Raw genomic sequence first — 20,912 nt, forward strand, 5'->3', positions numbered from 1 at the left:
AATCAAGATCAGATTTTAAAACAACATATTTTTTAGGATTATGACTCTATATGACTTATATAGGAGTAAAATCACATTCCATTGTTTTGTAGCATGTTATTGTCGTCATATAAACTATAAAAAATTTATATCTATATAATGTTATATATAATATTTATACCATACGAAATGTTACAGTAAATCTTTGAGATCCCCTCAAATCATCAATTAATCACCAATTAAGCTTGTAGCTCTATGTTCAGGGTGAGTAGACTTATTTTCAAGCTAAATGCTTTTAAAGTGGCTTAAATGTACACACATGCTAACAACATGCTAACAAAACACAACATACAAGCCAAAAACACTAAACACCCCCCCCCCCTCGCTCACACACACAAACATGCGCAGAAACAAGGCTAAACACCAACACACACACTAAACAAGGAATAAACAAAAATAAACACACATGCTAACAAAGACTATACACCATATGTATCTAACAACACTTAACCACACGCTAACAAAGTGAAACACTGCATTTACATGGGGTGGGTGGGGTGTGGGGCCTTCAAATAAATAGTGTATAGTATCAGAATAATAACAAAAGTGTATCATCATGTTTTTTGACAGATATTAAGATTTATTTCACTGTGTTGAGAATATATGATTAATTATAAATATATTTTTAAAAAATTAAACAAGAACAAAGCTGAATTAATGTTAGCGATCATTTTCTCCTTTTGATTCACATTGTGAAACTGCCATAATACTGACACCTAGTGACCTGGACATATTAGAGATGCTGTACAGTTGTTTTGTTTTGTCTTTTAATATGGCTGCCCCATGTGGGGTACCCACTGTTAGGAGCATAAACTGGTTTATTGACTGACAAAATAATAATAATAATAATAATAATAATAAAGCAGTTTGGTTCTTTATTTCTGGTGAGCTGCACTTTATAGAAAATTGTAAGGTCATTAATCAGTAATAGTTTTCATTCATTTTATGTGCTTTTTTCATTGGTGAAAATGAATGATTGCCCTTTTAAAGACAATGTCTCTGGAATATGGTCCACACATGTTCTCGGACCAAAGACTAAGTTTATGAAAATATTTTCTTTACGTTAGAGTATGAAAGTCATATTTTTATACTGTTAATGATCCGCTGGGTGCTCTAGGTCAGGGTTTACCTGTGTGATGTCCTGGTTTGTCCTGCTCCACTCTGAGGGGGGCTGCTGTTCACCTGCAGGAAGTGGACGCTGTTATTTAAAGAGAGCGGCTTCACTGCTGTTACACTTTCAGAGTGAGCGGCACTGAGGCAGAGCACAGAGAGAGAGAGAGCAACAGGTCTGTACACTATACTTCATAAAACTTTTCTTATGTGATTAAACTTCTGTGTTAACAGTGGCTTCTTCCACTACTTTGGGATTTGATCCACTTATTTATTTACTGTTTTTGTTTGATCTGAAGTTTGTGATGTCGTTTGACAGAGAGAGTGAGAGAGAGATCACTGACACTGGGTCTGTAGTTTGTAATTCTTGTGTCTGCCTTTTACAAGCGATGTATTTGAATGTCAAAGAGAGGTCAAATATTTTGGCATGAAACAGGTAGAATTCAAGGCTTTGAAGGATTCTTATACTTTGTTGCATTTAGACAGATGTCTTTAAAAGCAGCTCTTCGGCAAAGTCTCCAGCTTCAGTAAAAGGTGTTTATTGGCTGCTATTACTTTTACTATTAGTAAAAGTAATAATAATAAAATATTCAGTAGTGCAGAGTTTTATTCTTGCAGCTTCACAATGACTGTTTTATTCTTTCAGAAATCATTCATAAAGTGTTCTTTCCGTAAAAATGTAAACGTGTAAACCATGTTTTATTCACATGTAATTAATACTTAGAGTTTTGTACTTTCAGATGTTACTCTTACTGTGTTTTACTCTTTCAGAAATTACTCCTAAAATGTTATTTTATTTATAAAATAGTATTGTATAAAATGTTAATGCAGTATTATAGTGTTTTATATCTATACTGAAAGTAGTACTACTGTGTTTATCTGTACTTGTACTACATTGTTTTATTTATACCTTAATGTCATACTAAAATGATTATTTATACTGAATATATTACTCCAAACGCGGCTATATTATTATATTATTTATATTACTGTGTTTATTTTTTCACGTGTACAATATGTAACAGCATTTTTTTTATATGTAATTCATGACTTACTTTTAAATCTTCACTCTTGCTGTGCATTATTTTACAGATTTAGTAATTACAGTGTTTTTATCATGCTAACATCTCTACTCACTGTATTTTATACTATTCCAAAACATTGCAGGTCCATTCTAGAGTCTGTGAACTGAACCATGTAGAGTTTACAGTGTGTTTTCTGAGCTACTGTGTAAGCCCCACTTCACAGCTGCTGTCCTCCACTTTTTCCCACATTGATTCAAATCCATTCTGTCTCTCTGTCAGACCTTGAGCTCGGAGGCAATGATTTTATGGAGGTCTGGTTAAAACCACCTCATTAGGCCAACCTCATAAACATTATACACAGTTATGTATATGTTATTTAACTGAATCTCTGGCTTTTAAATTATTTATACATCTCATGTATCTGATTTCAAATCAAACAGTTGATTGGAATTTTCTGGAAGTCAATTTTCTGTAAAACTATTCATTGATGTTGACGTCTGTTTTGAGAAATGCCAACAGTCAATGAACTCTTCTGAGAAATACCAACAGATTCTTAGTTTGATTCTTCCTTTGTGACTTTTCACTTTTGTAATTGCGAGCAGCTCCATGTCCTTTCAGATCCACACTCCTGAGTTGTTGTTGTGGCAGTGGAAACATCCACATCCACAGCCGTGGATGTGATCAGCTCTGAAACAGGATGTTTTGTTTATTTATTTTTTTAAATGACACTGTATATCTAATAGGGAGAATTTTGCTGCGACACCAGGCCTTGTGCGATTATAAGGAGTCACACATTTTCTAAAACTAGAAATATTTTGTACAGTACGACATTTATGATAATTATGATCATTAGTATTTATTGTTCATTTAATGTAGGTTTTTGATGTGTATTAATGCTGTTAAAAGCACATATTTTTTCTTGACCTGCGTACAATGAGAAACAATTATCTGGACAGCTTCGCTCGCAGGCTGTTGCGTGCAGTGTTGGACGTGTGTCTGCATCATTGATGTGAAGGCGATACTCTTTCTCTGGGATAAGTTACTAGACAGAAACTACAAACCAGTGTGAGCTCAGGGGACTTTTATTTCAGCCTTCACCAGATCCACATCTGTCTGGATACTAATGAAACCCAGGGCTTCAGGTTCGATGGAGCTGGTGTATTAAATCACGCAGTCCTTTTACATTCAAACTGCATGCTTTATGAAATGTCTACAGCCTTAACTCATACACTTTAGTGAGAAACTACTAACAGGTCGGTTCTTGATGTCAATATTAGAAACTGGAGAAATGGGTGAACGAAAGGATCTGAGCCACTTTGATTACTGCCAAACTGTGATGATTATAATGTTTTGGCCAGTGTCTCCAGAACAGCAGGTCTTGTGGGGTGTTCTCAGTATGCAGCGGTTAGCACTAAACAAAACTGGTCCAATGGAAGAACAACTAGTGAAACCAGTGATATGTTTCAGAACACAGTACATAACCGCTTGCTGCGTATGAGGCCTAGTGCCCATGCTGACCCTGTCACTTCCACACGCATGAAAAAACATTGGGCACCAATGACACTTTTGCTGGTCCACCCGTTGTTCTTCCTTGGATCCATGGATCAGTGTTTATTTACTGTATAAAAGATATCTACCTTTTATTCACATCTTATTCTTTATCACAGCTATCTTTATTTTCAGGAGACATGCTTTTAGTCCAAAGAACGTTCACCTCCAAAGTTGAATCTTAGCAGCTGGTTACATTTTCTGCTTCTTACCATCCCACGTTTTTTTTTTATTGTTATTATTTTAACGATTTATTGATTTATTTCAATCTCCCCAGACCATAAACCCAGCTCTCAAAGGCCTCTGGTTTGTGACATTTGACCCTGGGAGTGACCACCATGCCAAGGTCGTTTTTGGTGAAGAGTAAACGAGCACATAGTTACCACCAGCCTCGCAGCCTGGAGGATGATTGCATCCAACTCCATACACTGCTAACATACACCTGCGCAGGTACTGTATTAATACTATCCTTTTAAATGCTGATTCATAGGACTACATAGCTCCTTTGTAAGCTCATATAATTGCAAGTATATATATATATACCTTCTGATTTTACCATTTTGGAGATACCAGATTTTACTCAGACTGAACAGACCTAAGAAATACACATAGAGATCTCTAAAGAAGCTATCAAATGACCTGCTCCTGGTTATATCTGCAGAACTCCAAGCTGGGAATGTCTCCCAGTGTGAAGAGGATGGAGGCAGGCGTTCTCCTGAGGGCAGCGCTGTCCACACAGCGGAGAATGGCATTCGGCAATCCCCTCTCAGCTGTGGAGGGAGTGTGTGTGACCGACCCTCAGACCTCGACGAGTCGTGGAGATCTCTCAGCTGTGGGGACAGTGTGTGTGATCGACCTTCGGACCCTGAGTCTCCTGCTGCTTCTCCAGGTGCAAATATTTACGTCCTGTCAGTCAAGACCAAGATTTACTTTCCCACTCCATGTTTCTATGACTCCACAGCCCAGTGCTGGGGGGCTTTATACTGCCGTAGCTGATGCTTTGCATTGGGCTTGGTAATAGAGTGTATAGAGGAAATGGAGAGCAGATACGTGTAGAGCATTAGAAGTAACACAGGCAATCTTCTTTGAACAGATGTGGAAGAATGTGCTGTATCATCGCCAGATGACATCCAACCCTTTGATATGTCCTACCGTCCATGTGCTTGGGCCAGATCTGAACTCAGACACTTCATTCAGCCTTTTCACCGGGTTCCTGTGGACATTTACAGCAGCTCAGGGAGGAAAACCGAGGCTCTGTCCACTGAACAGGTCACCAGGAGTGGATACTGCCACAAATACAATACCCTGAGCCAAGGCCTACTGGACAATCGCACTGGAGGATATTACACTGAGTCAGAACCACAGCCGGACCTTCTGTACACTCGACTTCAGCTGAATGGCTCTTACAAATGTGTCAAGTGCATGAAGGTAACGCTCTTGAAATATTTAATCCGTTTTTATACGGTATCCATGAATAGTCTTGCCATGATTACATCAGCCATTAGTTAAAGGTTTCAAGTTTTTATTATCATTGTTTGCCTCAGGATTAGTAAATGGAGATTAATAATTGAATAATGAGCCTGGGGATTATTAATTGAATAATAAGAATGGTGATTAATAACTGAATAATTAGCTTGGTGATTCAATCATCCCATATACATTTTTACTGCATTTGCAAAAGTACATATTGAAAGTTAAATCTCTAGATTGTGGAAAGATATATATAAAAAAGGAAATGAATGATTAATCAGTAGGAATGTGACAGAGGTGTAGGTGATTTTCACTGTTGGTGGTAAATTGTTGTGCAGGTGTTTTCCACTCCTCACGGTTTGGAGGTTCATGTGCGCCGGTCTCACAGTGGCTTGAGACCCTTTGCGTGTGAAACATGTGGAAAAACCTTCGGACATGCAGTCAGTCTGGAACAACACAGAGCTGTCCACTCACAGGTATCAATTCTTTCTGTAGTCAATTAAATGTATAAGAATGTATTTATTGTATGCAATTTGGAGTTTAGTTTTTTTTTTTTGTCTTCATCATTTGCAACAGTTAGCAAGGTCTACAACTCACCATGCTTGCAGGAGAACATTAACAGCCTAATTCAGTTATGTCCGTTAAAACATGACTGCACTAGCTTGCATTTTGCTGAGGAAGATGGAGGGCCATCACTGAGGGTTTAACATAAATGTGTTTTTATTCTAAAACTTGTATTTTATTCATTTTAACAGGAGAGGATTTTCAGCTGCAAAATCTGTGGGAAAAGCTTTAAGAGATCGTCCACTCTGTCCACACATGTTCTGATCCACTCTGACACTCGGCCGTTCGCCTGTCCATACTGCGGCAAGAGGTTCCACCAGAAATCAGACATGAAGAAACACACGTTTATACACACAGGTAATAACACACTCCAAAATACATTTTGTGAGTTTATCGTGTGTTGGTAGTAGAGTGGGAAAAATGGAGAGCAGTGAACTGTAAAATTTGGGCCAGAGCTCTGGCCAGCTTCTGTTTTGAACCAGAATGATGGAGAGCCATTTAGTTGTATTTGTGATTTCACAGGACACAGGTCCTTGATTGAGTCTAATTGGTCCAACATTTAATCACTTAATACTGAAGACGGTGTAAAAAAATGTAGTCTGTAATCAAAATGACAGCTCTTGCTAATTTGCAAACTGCACTCAATCAAATTGAAATATTGATATAAATAAGTTTCTTTTATAATTATTTAGACCTGTCCTGGAAAAAGTTAATTCACACAAATACATTTCAAGCCACTCACAGACAGCAGGGTTTAATAACTGAGTCAGAGGTGGCCTCACCTCCCAGCTTACACAAGATATTAACATAACATTACTCACTAGCAGTGTTGCTAACTTCTCTTTTATTATTTTCTGAAATATTTAGTCACTAACGCCCACTGCAGAAACCAACTGAACAAAGTGCTTTTCAATAATGGGACCATGATCAGTTAACTGTAGACCCATGAGTTCATGTGGGTTCCAGATGTAACTGGGCTAGCCACATTTATCTGATATAGGCCCTGGCTCTGGTACCAGTCCTACCAGAGCCATGTGGATGTTCAACCCAAGTGGGACCCAGATATGTGCTGGGTAGATTGATCGATTGATTGATTCTCTTTTCTGTGAGGTCACCATTAATCAGGGATCCAACTCCAGAATAGTAGTTTTTCAGTTTTTCTTGTGTAAAATACATGACTTTTATAGTAGAATGTGAGAGAGTCCATATGAAAGTCACAAACATGTTACTCAAGTGGCTAGCAACTTCTTAGTCCCCGATTCTTGTAAAGTAAACTGTGGGGTAGTTTCATTGGGATTTTCCTTATGAATATAAAAGTTTAAATGTCTTAAAAACACATCAACAGGTTCTTAACAAGTGTGTTGCTTTTATACTCTCCTGGGAGAGATCATTTGAGTTTCACTTCTTTATCAGGTTTCACTGTAACAGTCTTACACTATATTTCAAGTAGGAAAGTGCATTTCATGAGGTAGTCACATGTTTTTATAAATTTATGGGACAGAATCAAAACTGTTCAGTTATAGAACATTTATTTTCAATGCCTTGTACCCAGTTAAACATGAACACCTATGCTGAATATGGCACCATTGCTTTTGACATATATTAGAGCTTATTAATTCTATATAAACAATAATAAACTATTTTCTTGGAGAAAATATTAGTTATGTTTATTAGACAAAGACTATATAGTTACTTCCTGCTACTTTTATGTAAGACTATATAGTTACTTCCACTAACGAATTTGTGGAAGGTCCACATTTAAAATGTCCCTATCATTGGATAATCAAATCCAACTCAGTTTCTGATGTTTGTTGTAGTAAGTAAATACTTTCCAAAAAACCCAAAAAACATTGTTTTACTACACAAACATTATTATTAGACCTCACAGAAATGGTAAGATAGGAGCGTTTAATGCAATCAACTGACATGTTGATTAAAGTCCCCTCGCTGGCACTAATTAAACCCCTAAAAACACCTCTCTGTTGAGAGTTACAGATGTACACATTATTTACGAGACAAAAAAATCCTTAACAGGGTCTTAGATGTAATTCTACACCTTCACCTCAATTCAGTTTGCACAGATCTATGAATATGCCGCTGGACGACTGCTTCCTCCCACTCCTCCACCGCTCACATGCAGGTCATATGTCCTGCCTGCAAGTTGATGAGATTGGTACTGTATGTTTGTGATATAAGAACCTCTGGGTGTCTGAAGAACGCTAAAGTTTAAAAACCAGGTCACTGACCACTGATTTCACATATGACATGTCTTCTATTTTAAACATCACCACACAGGCATTCTATCAAGATAAACAATTTGACTGATAAATCATCTTTAGAGTGCATCTATGAGTATGTATTTATTAAATTATTTGCATTTCATTGTGTATCTGAGTATGTTTTGTTCTTGTAATTCCAGGTGAAAAGCCCCATAAATGCCAGGTGTGTGGAAAAGCGTTCAGTCAAAGCTCCAACCTCATCACACACAGCCGTAAACACACAGGCTTTAAGCCGTTCGGCTGTGATCTGTGCTCTAAAGGCTTCCAGAGAAAAGTGGATCTGAGAAGACACAGAGAGGCTCAGCATGGCATCAAATAAACACACGCTCACTTTACACACAAAACACTATCTGGATCTAGAGGAATTATCTGGAGATAAATTATATCAGATATATCAGGAAATTCTCCTACGTCTCGTCATCAGTGAGACTTCAGAAAGACTTTGTGACCTTAATCTTATTTATGTTTGGTTTGAAAATGTCATGTTTCTCCCAGATCCATATTCTTATTATAAAGTTTTTAAATAGAGCAAATACAAAAATAAACTCCTAAAAATCCATTGTTGTAAGTCATTATTTGAACATATTTGAGATTAGAGACATGTTTCTTTCCAAGTTTAAACAAGAATCTTTTCTATGAAATGCATTTGGATTCAAGTGTACAAAATAAGCTACAGTGTTTACAGGGTTTTGGCATGAACTTAATTTCACAGCAATTTTTGTTTGTATAATAACTGTACAGTGCAGCTGCAATAGATCCACAATAAATCATGACATCAGTAGTCGATGCCCTGTGACTGTGACCTGGAGCTCTGTCTGGGGTGTGTTCCTAATGTGCACTCTTTTAGTATATTCTTTTCCAGAAATAATTATTATCCAAAATATTTTCTGTGTTTCCATTAAAATCTGAAACAGCATCTGTTTCATAATGTTTGTTATTTTAGAGCCATGGCTAAATATGAAGGGACATAAAGTAATAAGCATAATGCAAACCAATGACTATTCAATTTGACTCATTCTTAGTGCCATATTCTAGGAATAATTTAAAATGGACCCTTTGCCCTGAAACATTTGCTGACTTTAAAAAGACTGCTGTGCTTTCAAATGGTACTTATGTAAAATAAAAACAAAGTTTGATGTGCAATGTACTTTATTTCTGTGTGACCAAGGCCCATTTTTTCAAAGTCTGTTGGGTTTAAAGGGACGTACAAGGCTTTGTAGATCTTCATCCTTTAGTTTTAGCTCCTTCATCAGAGAAGAGATGTACTCCACTGAAGATGCCTTGTCCATGGACTCCTTCAACAATGGAGACACTTCTGTTAACCTGTAAACAAACAAGAGGCAACTTCATCAGAACAATGGTAGACGATCTTTAAAAGTATCCCTACTCTAAATTTAATATCCATGTTTAATAAAAAAAACGTAAACAATTTTTAAATTTTTTACTGTTATATGTAAGACATAATTTTAGAACAATTGAGTACAACTTACAAATACAACTTAAACACCTCCACTGTGTTGTTAGCGAACAGACGGAGCAGAAAAGATCAAGCACCATAAAAGCCATAACCATAAACTGCTACTAAATCATTATTAATAAGAAAAAGAACTAGATAACGTTTGACAAAAGCTTTCTACAAATTTTCCATTCGTTTTTAAATAGCACCAAATTTGGAAATCTTAGCCCCATTTCACTTATTCCACCTTAAATGAGGTTAAATGAGTTCACAAGGCTAGTTAGAGTTTTCAGTTTTAGACTTTTCAGGACTCTAAGATTAGCTGAAGATTTCATGGTATAAGTCATGCCTATTGAAACAAAACTGGCTCTCTTTGTAAACACTGAAATCTAGAACAGGGTACAGACTTGAAAGAGAACCCCACAATACACAGGAGGTAGATAAACCATCTATCCATCCATCCATCCCACCATCTCCCTTTCAGGATAAAAAAAAAAAAACGGACCAGCTCGCTTTCCACATGCTCTACTGTTTCAGCAGCGCTATCCATTATTCATCACGTCTGAACAAAGCAGATCCGGCTAATTGCACGGCTAACATCAGGCTAAGAGACCAGTGCTGAAATAATTCATGATCGGAAACAAAGAGCTGTTTACTTCCACAACACTTCACCTCATCGTGGACCGTGGTGTGGAGCAGTTTGAACACTCCTGGTGGAATGGTTTTTGAAAATGTTAGTTCATTGTTTCTCTACATTTGGTGAGTTTAAGGTACTGGAAAGATTATAAAACTTGTAAAAATTATAAAACTAAATAACATATTGCGGCACGGTGGCACAGCAGGTAGTGTCGCAGTCACACAGCTCCAGGGACCTGGAGGTTGTGGGTTCGATTCCCGCTCCGGGTGACTGTCTGTGAGGAGTTGGTGTGTTCTCCCTGTGTCCGCGTGAGTTTCCTCCGGGTGCTCCGGTTTCCTCCCACAGTCCAAAAGCACATGTTGGTAGGTGGATTGGCGACGCAAAAGTGTCTGTAGGTGTGAGTGAATGTGTGTGTGTGTGTTGTCCTGTGAAGGACTGGCGCCCCCTCCAGGGTGTATTCCCGCCTTGCGCCCAATGATTCCAGGTAGGGTCTGGACCCACCGCGACCCTGAACTGGATAAGCGTTACAGATAATGAATGAATAAATAACATATTGTACAGGGCACATTTTTAAGATATACATTTCCCAAAAATATAATATATCCACTAATAAACTAATAACACTAATAAACCCTAAATATGTTCACATACTGACACTTTGAAAATCAGCCAAGACATGACAAGCAGTCCACAGATTTGTCAAGTATACTGCAGTATGCACTGGGACAGACTGATATTCAGGGTTGCATAAATTGTAGTTCTAGACCCAACAGGTAGTGTCAGTGACACACAGCCCCAACCTAATTATAGTTAGGTTTGGGTATGGAATGGTTTCTGATGAAGTGGCAAGTGAAATGTGAAAGGTGAGTGTTTAACATCTGAAAAGTTTGGCTGTTTAAAGGGAAAGGTTTAATTCTGGGACACGGCCTAAAGGCAGCTGCTTCCTCGTTGCTGTTTCAGAAGTGATTTGAGACGCAGAGCGAGAAGCTTTTAGATTTTTCTCACGACACTTTTCTCCACTTCTCCGTCTCTGAGATAATGATTCAGATTGATCGTGCGCTCGTGTGGTTTTCCTTCTCTAAATGCTGCAAATATTTATTTTAATGCTGGTTCACAGGCAACTAACACCAATTTTGTATCTCTCACTGGAACTGTGCAAGCTTTAGTTCTGATAAAGTGGAATCAGACGTAGAATGGTAATACATGCATACACTATAACTCGGAAGTCTGGGATCACTTATAATAATAATACTACAAAAACTATTTTATACATCCTTCTTCAGCAAAATGATTTCGTTTCATAAAAAGAAAAAAAATTAGAAAATACGAGCAAAAGTTTGTGGACCCTTGTTTATCTATTATTTCTTCTGAAAAAAAAAAGGGTTATGCAGGGCTTTGTTTTGCTGCATTAACAGTCTCTTACCCTAAGGCTTTACCCTTACTGTAGGGACACTGCTATGAAGATTTGATGGCATTCAGCCATGAAAGCATTAATGATGTCAGGTACTGATGATGTAAGATTAATTTAATGATTAGATCTGGATCTAAACACTTCCCATGCTTTTGATTCATTCCTATGGAGATTATAAAGACACAAGTGTGTGAATAACGGGAGCACCTTACACTAGCCGAGTTCCCTAGTGGGTATAAAGTGCACTACAACACAAATGTAAGAACTGTGAATGTTATTAACAAGTGCTAAATTCTGAGCAGACTTAGTGCAGGCTAAAGAAAAGCTGAAAGCCTCAGCAACTTTTTGTATCTTACATAGGAAATAGCTCTGCAAATCTGACACGTCAAGCTAACATATGCGAATAAGCACATTTTGGAGCATGCAAAAGCACTATACCCAGTAAAAACAACAGAAAAAAGTGTGAAAACCGTTTGTGCTGTGTGTGTCTTTGCATGTGTGTGTGTGTGTGTGCGTGTGTGTATTTAAAGCAGAAGTGGGGTAGGAGCACTTTTCTGCTGGGGTAAATGATAAATCAGAGTCTTGTTTTTTTGGACAGAGGGGGTGGAAACTGTCAGCTGCGGTAATTCCCATGTGCTGTTGCATTTCTATCACGGATCCACACAGAGATAAAAGTGTATTGACTCAGACGGGAGCAGCACGGAACTCCTGCGAGGCGCACACACACATACACACACACCCCATCTGTCACAGTACAAACAGCAGCTCGGAGACACCCCTGCTACAAATACCCACTAAATAATCCCATTCATTTACACATACCAGCAGTGTCCCTGCACTGCATCTGTATATATATATGAAGTTGTATAAAACTTTTGAATGGCCTGGCTTTAATGACATGTTATATTGATATTCTAAGTGACAATAAGGAAATGTTCTCCACAGGAAACGCTCTTAAAAGGTGATAAATAGTTTTAAAATAAATCTCTTGTGCACATTAATGTGGAGATCTGAATTCCACCAACCTACACACTGTGAAACAAGACCACCAACCAGTTTTCTATGCACAGCCTAAGTCTGAAAATGGGATAAATTAAGCCATTGTAATTCTCCTCCGCTTCTGATGTAAAGTTAAGTCTTTAGAATTGCACCACCCTCTAGTCTGAGTCTGTCCAATCACAGCGCTGGACCTGTGTTTATGTTAGAGTACAAAGACGAGATTAAACACACGAGCATGGATAAATAAGAGCACTGAGTAAAACGAGAATGGAGTAGAAAGAGAACAGAGCGAAAATGGCTAAAAAAGAGGGTGGGAAAAGAGAGTGGCTTATTATCATTTAAAGGAACAGTCACTGAAAGTGGCCATTTTGGACAGGGCTGTTTAGACAGGGGCTGTGGAGCTTATGGGGTTTTGACCAAAGCAGCTAACACAGGTTTCATTAAGACCCAGAACTGTGCTCAGAACACAATCCCCCTTCTGGAGACCTTTATAACCCTCTTGACATTTAAAGTGACTGACCAAGTAAAAAGACGCCTTGACAGAATGAGAACTACAGAAACTGAACAGTGCTAGTCCAAATACTTTGAATAAAATGCAACTTTAAAGAAAATTGCTTTTTGCTTTGTCTCCCCCACACACACAAAGACACACAAATCACTCTGCTGTAATGGGTTTAGTGACTGGGTGTTCCTGCAGAGAAAACAATGCTCCCAGATTTCCTCGGTCAGTTTCTTCGGCGTCCTGCCATCCAGCTGCTGCTCGTCCACTGCATACTTTCACTGCCGTCACACAGCAGTCACCAAACGGCCATAAACCCTATCAGCGACAGTCATCAGATAACAACACAACTCCATGGCCATAATCTAAGCCATTAAACAGCACACAGAGGGTTGAGGTCCACTGAGGTCCTTCATTAAAGGGCCCATACGCTACACTTTTCTTCCTTTTGATTTCTCTCCCCTTATTGAGTTTGAACACTGATGAATTTATCACTTTACTTTAAACACTGCAACTAAACGCCAAACTGAATCCCCATAGTTTTCAAAACTTGACATGCCTTTTCTCGACTGAAAAAACAGACTCAATGTGAAAAGGTCTTTCGAATTAAAACATTTGTTGCAACTACTGTGATTTCATGACTGATATATACTCATCTGTAAATGTACTCTTTTCTGATTGGTCAGCATTCCTTAAAATGTCACTGTAAAATTTCATTGTGAATGTAAATGTCCTTAAAATTGCACTGCGAACTCGAACACACACACACACACACACACACACACACACACACACACACACACACACAAACACACACACCTTATTTCTAGACTCAGTGTCCATTTTATCAGGTGTAGTTCACCTGCTGCTCTGCCTACTTTGGTCAGCACTTATGTGTATATTAAGTTAGAAAGTGTGAGACTTACACTGACAAAAGAACCACTGCAATCAGTGTCCATTCAGGAGGCTTGTGGATGATGTTTACATTGGTGAATCTGTAAAAGATCAAACAAATACTGTTAAACAATACACTTATATACTTTTTTTATAGTGTTATATATATATAATTATTATTATTTTTTAATGTCTATACGTTATCATTTCTATTTTTACATGGAAACAAGTGTTAATATGGCATTTTACCATGTCATATTTGTTCTCCGTTCTGATACCAATTCTGAAAGCTTATTTGCAACAACATCAGATATAAAAAGCGTTATATAAATAAAATGTAATTTGGTTTGGATTTTGTGTTTTAACTCCACAGTGATCTGGCTGAAAGGAAATCCTGCTTTTTGAAATACGTGCTTCCATAATGGTAACCGTGATGATATACATCACAACAAATGATATGTAGCTTTAAAATAAAAGCTCCCAGACACTGTTTACTCGAGCAATGTGTCCCACTGTGTGAGGCTCAGATTTAGTGACCCCTCAAAAAAGAACCTGAATTCCTGGAAATAGCTTCAATCTAAGAGTGAAGTGGCCCTTCGGAGCCACCGTAAATCCTCTACAAAGTGTGAACCACAACTTCCTGTCCCAACACCTCAAGGACCAATCACTAATCTGAGACATGTGAAGATTAATATGATCTCACATTTCAACTAAAAAAGTCCCTCTGATGGCTTTCTGAGATAAAAAAAAAGTCTGCATTCTGACCTTACAATGGAATACACAGGCCTCTCACTGAAAGAAGTAAAGGAAATCTTCAGTGTTTCTCACTTTGATCTCGAACACTTTATTGCGTTTAAAGTCAAGAAATCTTGGAAAACTAAAAGCTCATTTTAGTACAAACCAACAAGCAAATGGAAAGGTAATTCTATTGCTTTCTACTCTGCGTGCATACTGAGTCAAAGGGTTTCTGTCCAAAGTGTAGGGAACTGGACTTGCATTAGTTGCTATAGTTGCCAAATATATATAGCCAAAAACTATTTTTGTTAAGCACTAATTTGCACCTTATTTGTTTCTATGGGAAAATATTGCTAAACAAATAGCTGGGTACCACTTTAAAACAAGACTACACTTTTATATGTTCATAAATGGTTTACAATCTGTTTATTTATTTAAACAGATATAACTCCTCAAAAGTTCATCTACCTGAAGTGAAAGGCGTAAAGTTTAAGAAGCCACTGAAATATGTCACTAACCTGAAAGTTCTGACCAAGCTGTTGATATCGTTGATAATCTCGCTCATGCTCAAACGCAGAGGACCCACGATGTCTTGCAAACTGCAAACACAGCACAGAAAATTCACATTCAAATAAATATAAAGAAACTGTGCATATACCATGTACAACAACAATCCCTACAAACACAACAGCCTTTGTTTTGGTGTAGAACCCGTAATTACTAACATGTCAAGCTAAGGTTTATTAGAGTTTAGCTTATTCATAAGGCTATGGATATGGGTCCTTTAATTAATGTTCTTAAGCTTTAAAGGGCCTGTACCCTATGTATTTCCCATGCATTTTACTTTTTAACTTTTTCCACTGGTGTCCACTTCTGACATTTTGTGAATTTTTGGACCAAAATCAGCTGCAAGTCATTTTACATGATAAAAAACAGGCTGTACATGTTTGATGTATACTAATTAGCTTATTTCTGACTGGATGTTCTGTATTTTACCTCATTTAAAAGGCACTTCTGCTAACCGCAGTTTGACTGAGAGAGGTTAAGCTGTTGAATGTTGTGGGCCCTCAATTAAACGTATACCTTTATCGTTTTCTTAGTGTCTGGACGCTTTAGAACTGAGAGTGGACTTGCAATTCCCTTAAATGAGTGCTAACAAAATGTGCCCATTTTGATAAGCCATTTCTTCCAAACTGGGTGTATTAAAGTGATAGATATGTGATGAGTAAGAACCTTCTGCTGAGCTTCTCCACAACTATTCGCTTCTGGATGAGACGCTGAGCTTGAGAGTCCACTGGAGGAAGAGGAGGGTCTTTATCACCGGCCTGGAGATGAATAACACACACCACAAGTTATAAGTAAGATGTCATTATTCTGGGGTATGTTTCTGTATTAAAAGTCTTCTTACAGTGCCTCCATCAGGACTGTTTAAGTTACTGCATTTTTCAAAGTACAAATAAATAACTAAATATATAAAGAAGTAAATCAGCATATTTTACCAGCGAATGATTGGAAAGCCTCTGTTAACACCTGCTCATCCAACTTCTCTTCTAAAATGATGGGTATTACCAGGGAGTGTGTCTCTCTTTCTGTAATATTAACATCCACTTCTCTAGAAGGTTTTACATTTGAAAAATTGCTGCAAGGATTTGATGGCATGCATGAGAGCATCAGCAAGGTCAGGATGTTGAATGATTAAAGGTATTGGATGGTGCTCCATCACTCAGTCCCACTGCTCCACAACTCAATGATGGAGAGCTCTATACACCTCTAGCTCTTAGTGGGCATTTAGGCTCATGTGCAGCTGCTCTACTTTACATTATACAAGCTGAAGGTCTGAGTCCACAATGGGTGCACTTTAAAGAAACTGAATTCACTAATTATAAGGAGTTTCTACAAAGCTCTGAACATGTACATGTACATCAGCACTGACCTTTGTGCCTGTATCTTCTGGGACAGTCTCCTCAGGCAGGACACACACTCCTTTGTAGAATTCCTGCACTCGGAGGTCCAGAATTTCTGTCTCTTTCCTCAGAGTTTCATAATCCGGAGCTGCTGCAGTGGGCTGAGGATGAGTCTCTGTACTGGTCTCAACATCCTCCAGATCGTCTTCATCCAGCTCCTCTTCCTCCTCTTCTTTCTCACAGAGTGCTGTGGTGTACTCAGGTCCACAGAGAAACCTCATGGTGTCTTCTGTCCTCCAGTCCATCAGAGTGACCCTGAGGCCTTCTAAAAGACTGAGAGTGACTGGCGGAGCTTCAAATGTAGTTTTTTTGTGGTTCTTCAGTAGGTTTTTGAGTCCAGCTGCACTCTTCTTGCTCATACTAACATGGGAGATGTTTGGGTTTGGGTTTGTGTTTAAATTTGCCTCATCACTAGCATTTGTGCTTATACCATGTGGTGTAACCAATGACAAGGTTTTTTCTGACAAAGCACATTGGTCCAGAAGTTTCCTAGTGTCTTCTACCACTGGATCTGTAAAGCTATGTGACTCAATGGGCTCTGGACAAGCCTCTGACATTATGCTGGTTTCATCACAGCTTTCTTTTTCTAAATCTGGATGTGCGGTTCGCGTGTCCTTTGCAAAGCTCTGTTCTTCGTGTAGTCCCTCCTCTTCTCGTTTGGGCAGATTTCCCCAGTGAACCCGAGCTTTCGGACGCTCTCCGGAGACTACACTGGACACAAAGTCTTGCTCCACATCGCTGCTGTCACTGGGACCACTCAAGTCTCTGTGACGTTCCATACCTTCTGGGTCAGGATTCTCAATGTCTGACTCTTTCACTGGTTTTTCTGCCAGTTCCACCTCCAAACCTGAGCTGCCTCTAAAAACAGGAACAAAGGACAATGTGATCTGAGAATGTTAGTCTAATTTATTAAATATACTACATGTTTTTGAGTAATGCATAAATATTTAATGAATAATTATTTGATTACATAATTTACTTTTTATTTTGAAATTAAATAATAAACCATGGGCTTTACAAAACGTATCGCTCATTTTATTTATATAAAATGAGCGATTCGTTTTGTAAAGCCCATGGTTAAATATTATCAGCATATTACAATATTACTTAAATATTTTCATCATAGCAACTAAACGGATCATTCAGTTGTTCATGAAACCCAAATAAAGGGCATCTGGTGATTTCAAGTTATGTTTATAAATGAAATTTTAAATAAAAAAGGAAGGTTGACAGTTACCACAAACACACAGATCTAATCAGAAAACGTGTGTTTACATACCCATCTCCCTTTTTCAACAGCTTAATATCAGGAGGCCTATATAAGAAACAAATATGAAAAAAGTGTATTATATGTTGCAATTAATAACAATGTGAGTGTATATTTATTAAAGATAAATATATGTATATATTAAGTCAATAAACAAAGGGCAAGGCAATTCTATTACCTCTCCTCTTTCCTGAGCCAGAGTGGTGACTTTGAAATTTGTATCTCAAACGTTTTGGAGGCTTTGTAGCAGAAATTACTACAAAAACACTGCAACAGAAATATATTACATCCCTAACAGATATCTGGAATTTCACAATGCAGAATCTCTCAGTTAACTCAAACTTAAAGTCAAAAATGTGTGTCTGTATACATTAAAAGGGGAGAGCTTCACAACAAATAGTCCTTAAGAGTCATTAATGTTCTGGGGTTTTTCTTCTCATCTGTAAACAGTACCTTACGCTCTGTGATGTCATACACTTTGTTGGTCTTGGTGGAGATTTTATACTGCTGAGTAGGAACCTGAGAAGCACAACACCAGCTTTTATACACAATGGCAACTCACAGCCACTGTCTAATAATAGTAATAATAATAATAATAATAATAATAATGATAATAAAAATCTTCAAAATCCTCCCTAGGTCATATGTTAACCCTTATGAGTATTTGTGATTTTACCATTATATACCACATTAAACAATGTTTACCATGCCCATTTTTAGTATATATATATATATATATATATATATATATATATATATATATATATATATATATATATAAAATATAGAGCACAAATCTTATACTTTTGGGAGAAACTAACAATAATGCTCAGTGTGACTTTGCATTCACAAGGTGATGTCTGAAACCAGTGGTGTGATGTGGGACTCCCAAGAGCTACTATAATGATACACACAAAACAGAATTCTGAAACCTATTCACTCATCCTAAATTAGAAAAATGAGTCTTACATTGGTCAGTTTATTTGGACAGACCGGATATCCACACATATTAGCTATGGAGCGTTCCTCCACGGCATCTTTATAGTTAGCTGGTGTGATCAGTCGAGCCTGAAACAGAGGAATATACTTCAGTATAGAAACTAAATGTATAACAAATAACCTGCTGCAGTGATCAGGGTAATAATGGTAGTACAGAAAATATTTCATTTCGAAGCAATTACACCATGTACATCATGTGTAAATGTCTGTAGACACCACTCATAACCAGGGAATTGGGTTACTTTAATAGACATCAGTCTCTCACTCACTCACTCATGTTTAGCAACTTCTCTAAAAGGGGGTACTATTCAGTGCATTTGCTACAAAGACAATTTGTGTTGTTGTTGGTTCTCTACTCACATCAAATGACACTGAATCACTTTTTGTACATCCCAAATGTAGAATTAATAGAGGAAAACATGTCTCATTTACGTTTCCTTGGAGAGTGTGAATAAATTGAGTTGTAGCACTTACACAATCAACCAGAAAGTCCTCTGTAACACCATCATCTAAAAGTCTCTCCACCACCAGCAAAGCTCTTCGCTCAAGCTCTAACTTCTCCCTCAGAGCCTCCTTCAAAACCTCCCTCCTTCAGAATATATAAAAATCACATCAATTAAAGGGGAATTCCACCAAGAATTCTGCATAATTAAGTGTTAGGGATTGTAGTAAAACTTATCATCTCCAAAAAATCTCCAAATTTGATTTTAGACTTAGTCTGGGTCTTAGGAACTGTCCTCATCTCTCACAGAAATGCCTTTATATTCTAAAGATTCCTGATGTTACAAGCATTTATAAGATTTCTGTAGTGCTGTATACGTTTGATAACACTTTTATGTACAAATGTTTTAGACACGTTTCTAAAGGTATTTATACAAATATATTTACTATATTTGAGTGTAGCTAAAGTCATTATTTATTTTTATATGCTTAGTAATAAAGCTTATATTACTCCCTTTCATTCGGCTTTATATTAATTAATAATAGATTAATAGCGTCAGAAGTAAGTAATATGAACTGCCTACATTTCCTATATAATCATTAATAACTCTAATAAAACCCAAGTTTGTGAAGGTGAAGTCTGACCTCTTGGCCTCCTCAGCCGCTGACCTCACCTGAGGTACTTTCCCACCTGTAACACACATTAAAATACATCAAATGCAGAGTTACTAGACATCACATAAAGTACAGGTGACCTGCTGACACTGAAATCAGCAAGTCACCTGAGTTTAGTCTGAAAAAGCTGAGGTAAGTAGTCTAGCTGAACAACTCCAAGTTCAAATGGCTCAGTTTATACTGCTACTCAAGTAAAATGTCGTAATATTTAATAAACAAATACAGTAACTAGCCTTTTTTCTTAGATTTATAGGAGGGAGTTTTCTTCCTCTCCCCGGCATCCATGCTTTCTGCTTCAAAACAAATCGCACCGACCGCGTCCCATTCCGCAACTCATCCCCTAAGAAGTGTACTGGGAGTATACTATTCTCTAGAACGTACTTTTTTTTTTAAACATGTATAGAAAAGTGTGATACTTTTGGACGAAGGAACGTGTGATAGTATTTTATTTAAAATAGATTATTCTTTTAAGCATACTTTATTGTGCTTTCTGAAACGTGAGTGACGACCTTGTGGAGAATTTTAGGCAAATCATGCATGAGAGAGTATGTATGTATGAGTGAGTGAGTGACTGAGTTACAAGCCAGTTCTATATGGTGACTAATTTGATTTCTATTGTTTATGTTTTGTTTTTACTGTTATCTTTCTTATCTGTTAACTTTCTTTTAGTTTATTTTATCATTAACATTTTTATTATAATCCTAATGTTGGAAAATTGCAGCTCTTTAGGACCGCGCATTCCACTCCAAACCAAACCCACTCTCAGTGACTGTGTTTATTAAATACATTATACAATTTTTTTAATATTCGACGGATGTCCTCTTTAATCTCGGAGGGAGTAGTGCACTAGGGAGCTACAGAGTCATTTAGAGCATAGTTCAACTCTACGGCAAACGTGAA

The 20,912-nt window shown here is 37.6% G+C and overlaps 2 protein-coding genes across 3 annotated transcripts; one reads left to right on the forward strand and one right to left on the reverse strand.

Annotated features, from left to right (window-relative positions):
• The first annotated feature begins 209 nt into the window (after positions 1 to 209).
• LOC136675718 (zinc finger protein Gfi-1-like) lies at positions 210 to 8,864 on the forward strand. The gene is made up of 8 exons (XM_066652438.1): positions 210 to 243; positions 1,157 to 1,325; positions 4,000 to 4,172; positions 4,384 to 4,611; positions 4,816 to 5,150; positions 5,531 to 5,668; positions 5,948 to 6,113; positions 8,176 to 8,864. Exons 3-8 carry the CDS (start codon positions 4,061 to 4,063, stop codon positions 8,352 to 8,354), a joined length of 1,158 nt encoding a protein of 385 aa, XP_066508535.1. The 5' UTR covers positions 210 to 243; positions 1,157 to 1,325; positions 4,000 to 4,060; the 3' UTR covers positions 8,355 to 8,864.
• A 2-nt stretch (positions 8,865 to 8,866) lies between these two features.
• LOC136675715 (putative RNA polymerase II subunit B1 CTD phosphatase rpap2) lies at positions 8,867 to 20,361 on the reverse strand. 2 transcript variants are annotated; one of them, XM_066652434.1, is made up of 12 exons: positions 20,246 to 20,361; positions 19,983 to 20,028; positions 19,371 to 19,485; positions 18,867 to 18,965; positions 18,351 to 18,416; positions 18,076 to 18,164; positions 17,910 to 17,945; positions 16,600 to 17,488; positions 15,900 to 15,991; positions 15,185 to 15,265; positions 13,964 to 14,032; positions 8,867 to 9,358 (listed from the first exon to the last, which is right to left on the reverse strand). In XM_066652434.1, the coding sequence occupies exons 1-12, from the start codon at positions 20,295 to 20,297 to the stop codon at positions 9,214 to 9,216; spliced, it is 1,779 nt and encodes a 592-aa protein (XP_066508531.1). In that variant the 5' UTR covers positions 20,298 to 20,361; the 3' UTR covers positions 8,867 to 9,213. The 2 variants fall into 2 exon arrangements, with proteins under 2 accessions (XP_066508531.1, XP_066508532.1); XM_066652435.1 differs by lacking the exon at positions 20,246 to 20,361 and adding an exon at positions 20,120 to 20,214.
• Positions 20,362 to 20,912: the final 551 nt, after the last annotated feature.

The sequence above is a fragment of the Hoplias malabaricus genome, chromosome X1 (genome assembly GCF_029633855.1).
Source record: "Hoplias malabaricus isolate fHopMal1 chromosome X1, fHopMal1.hap1, whole genome shotgun sequence".
In the NCBI taxonomy this organism is placed as follows: domain Eukaryota; kingdom Metazoa; phylum Chordata; class Actinopteri; order Characiformes; family Erythrinidae; genus Hoplias; species Hoplias malabaricus.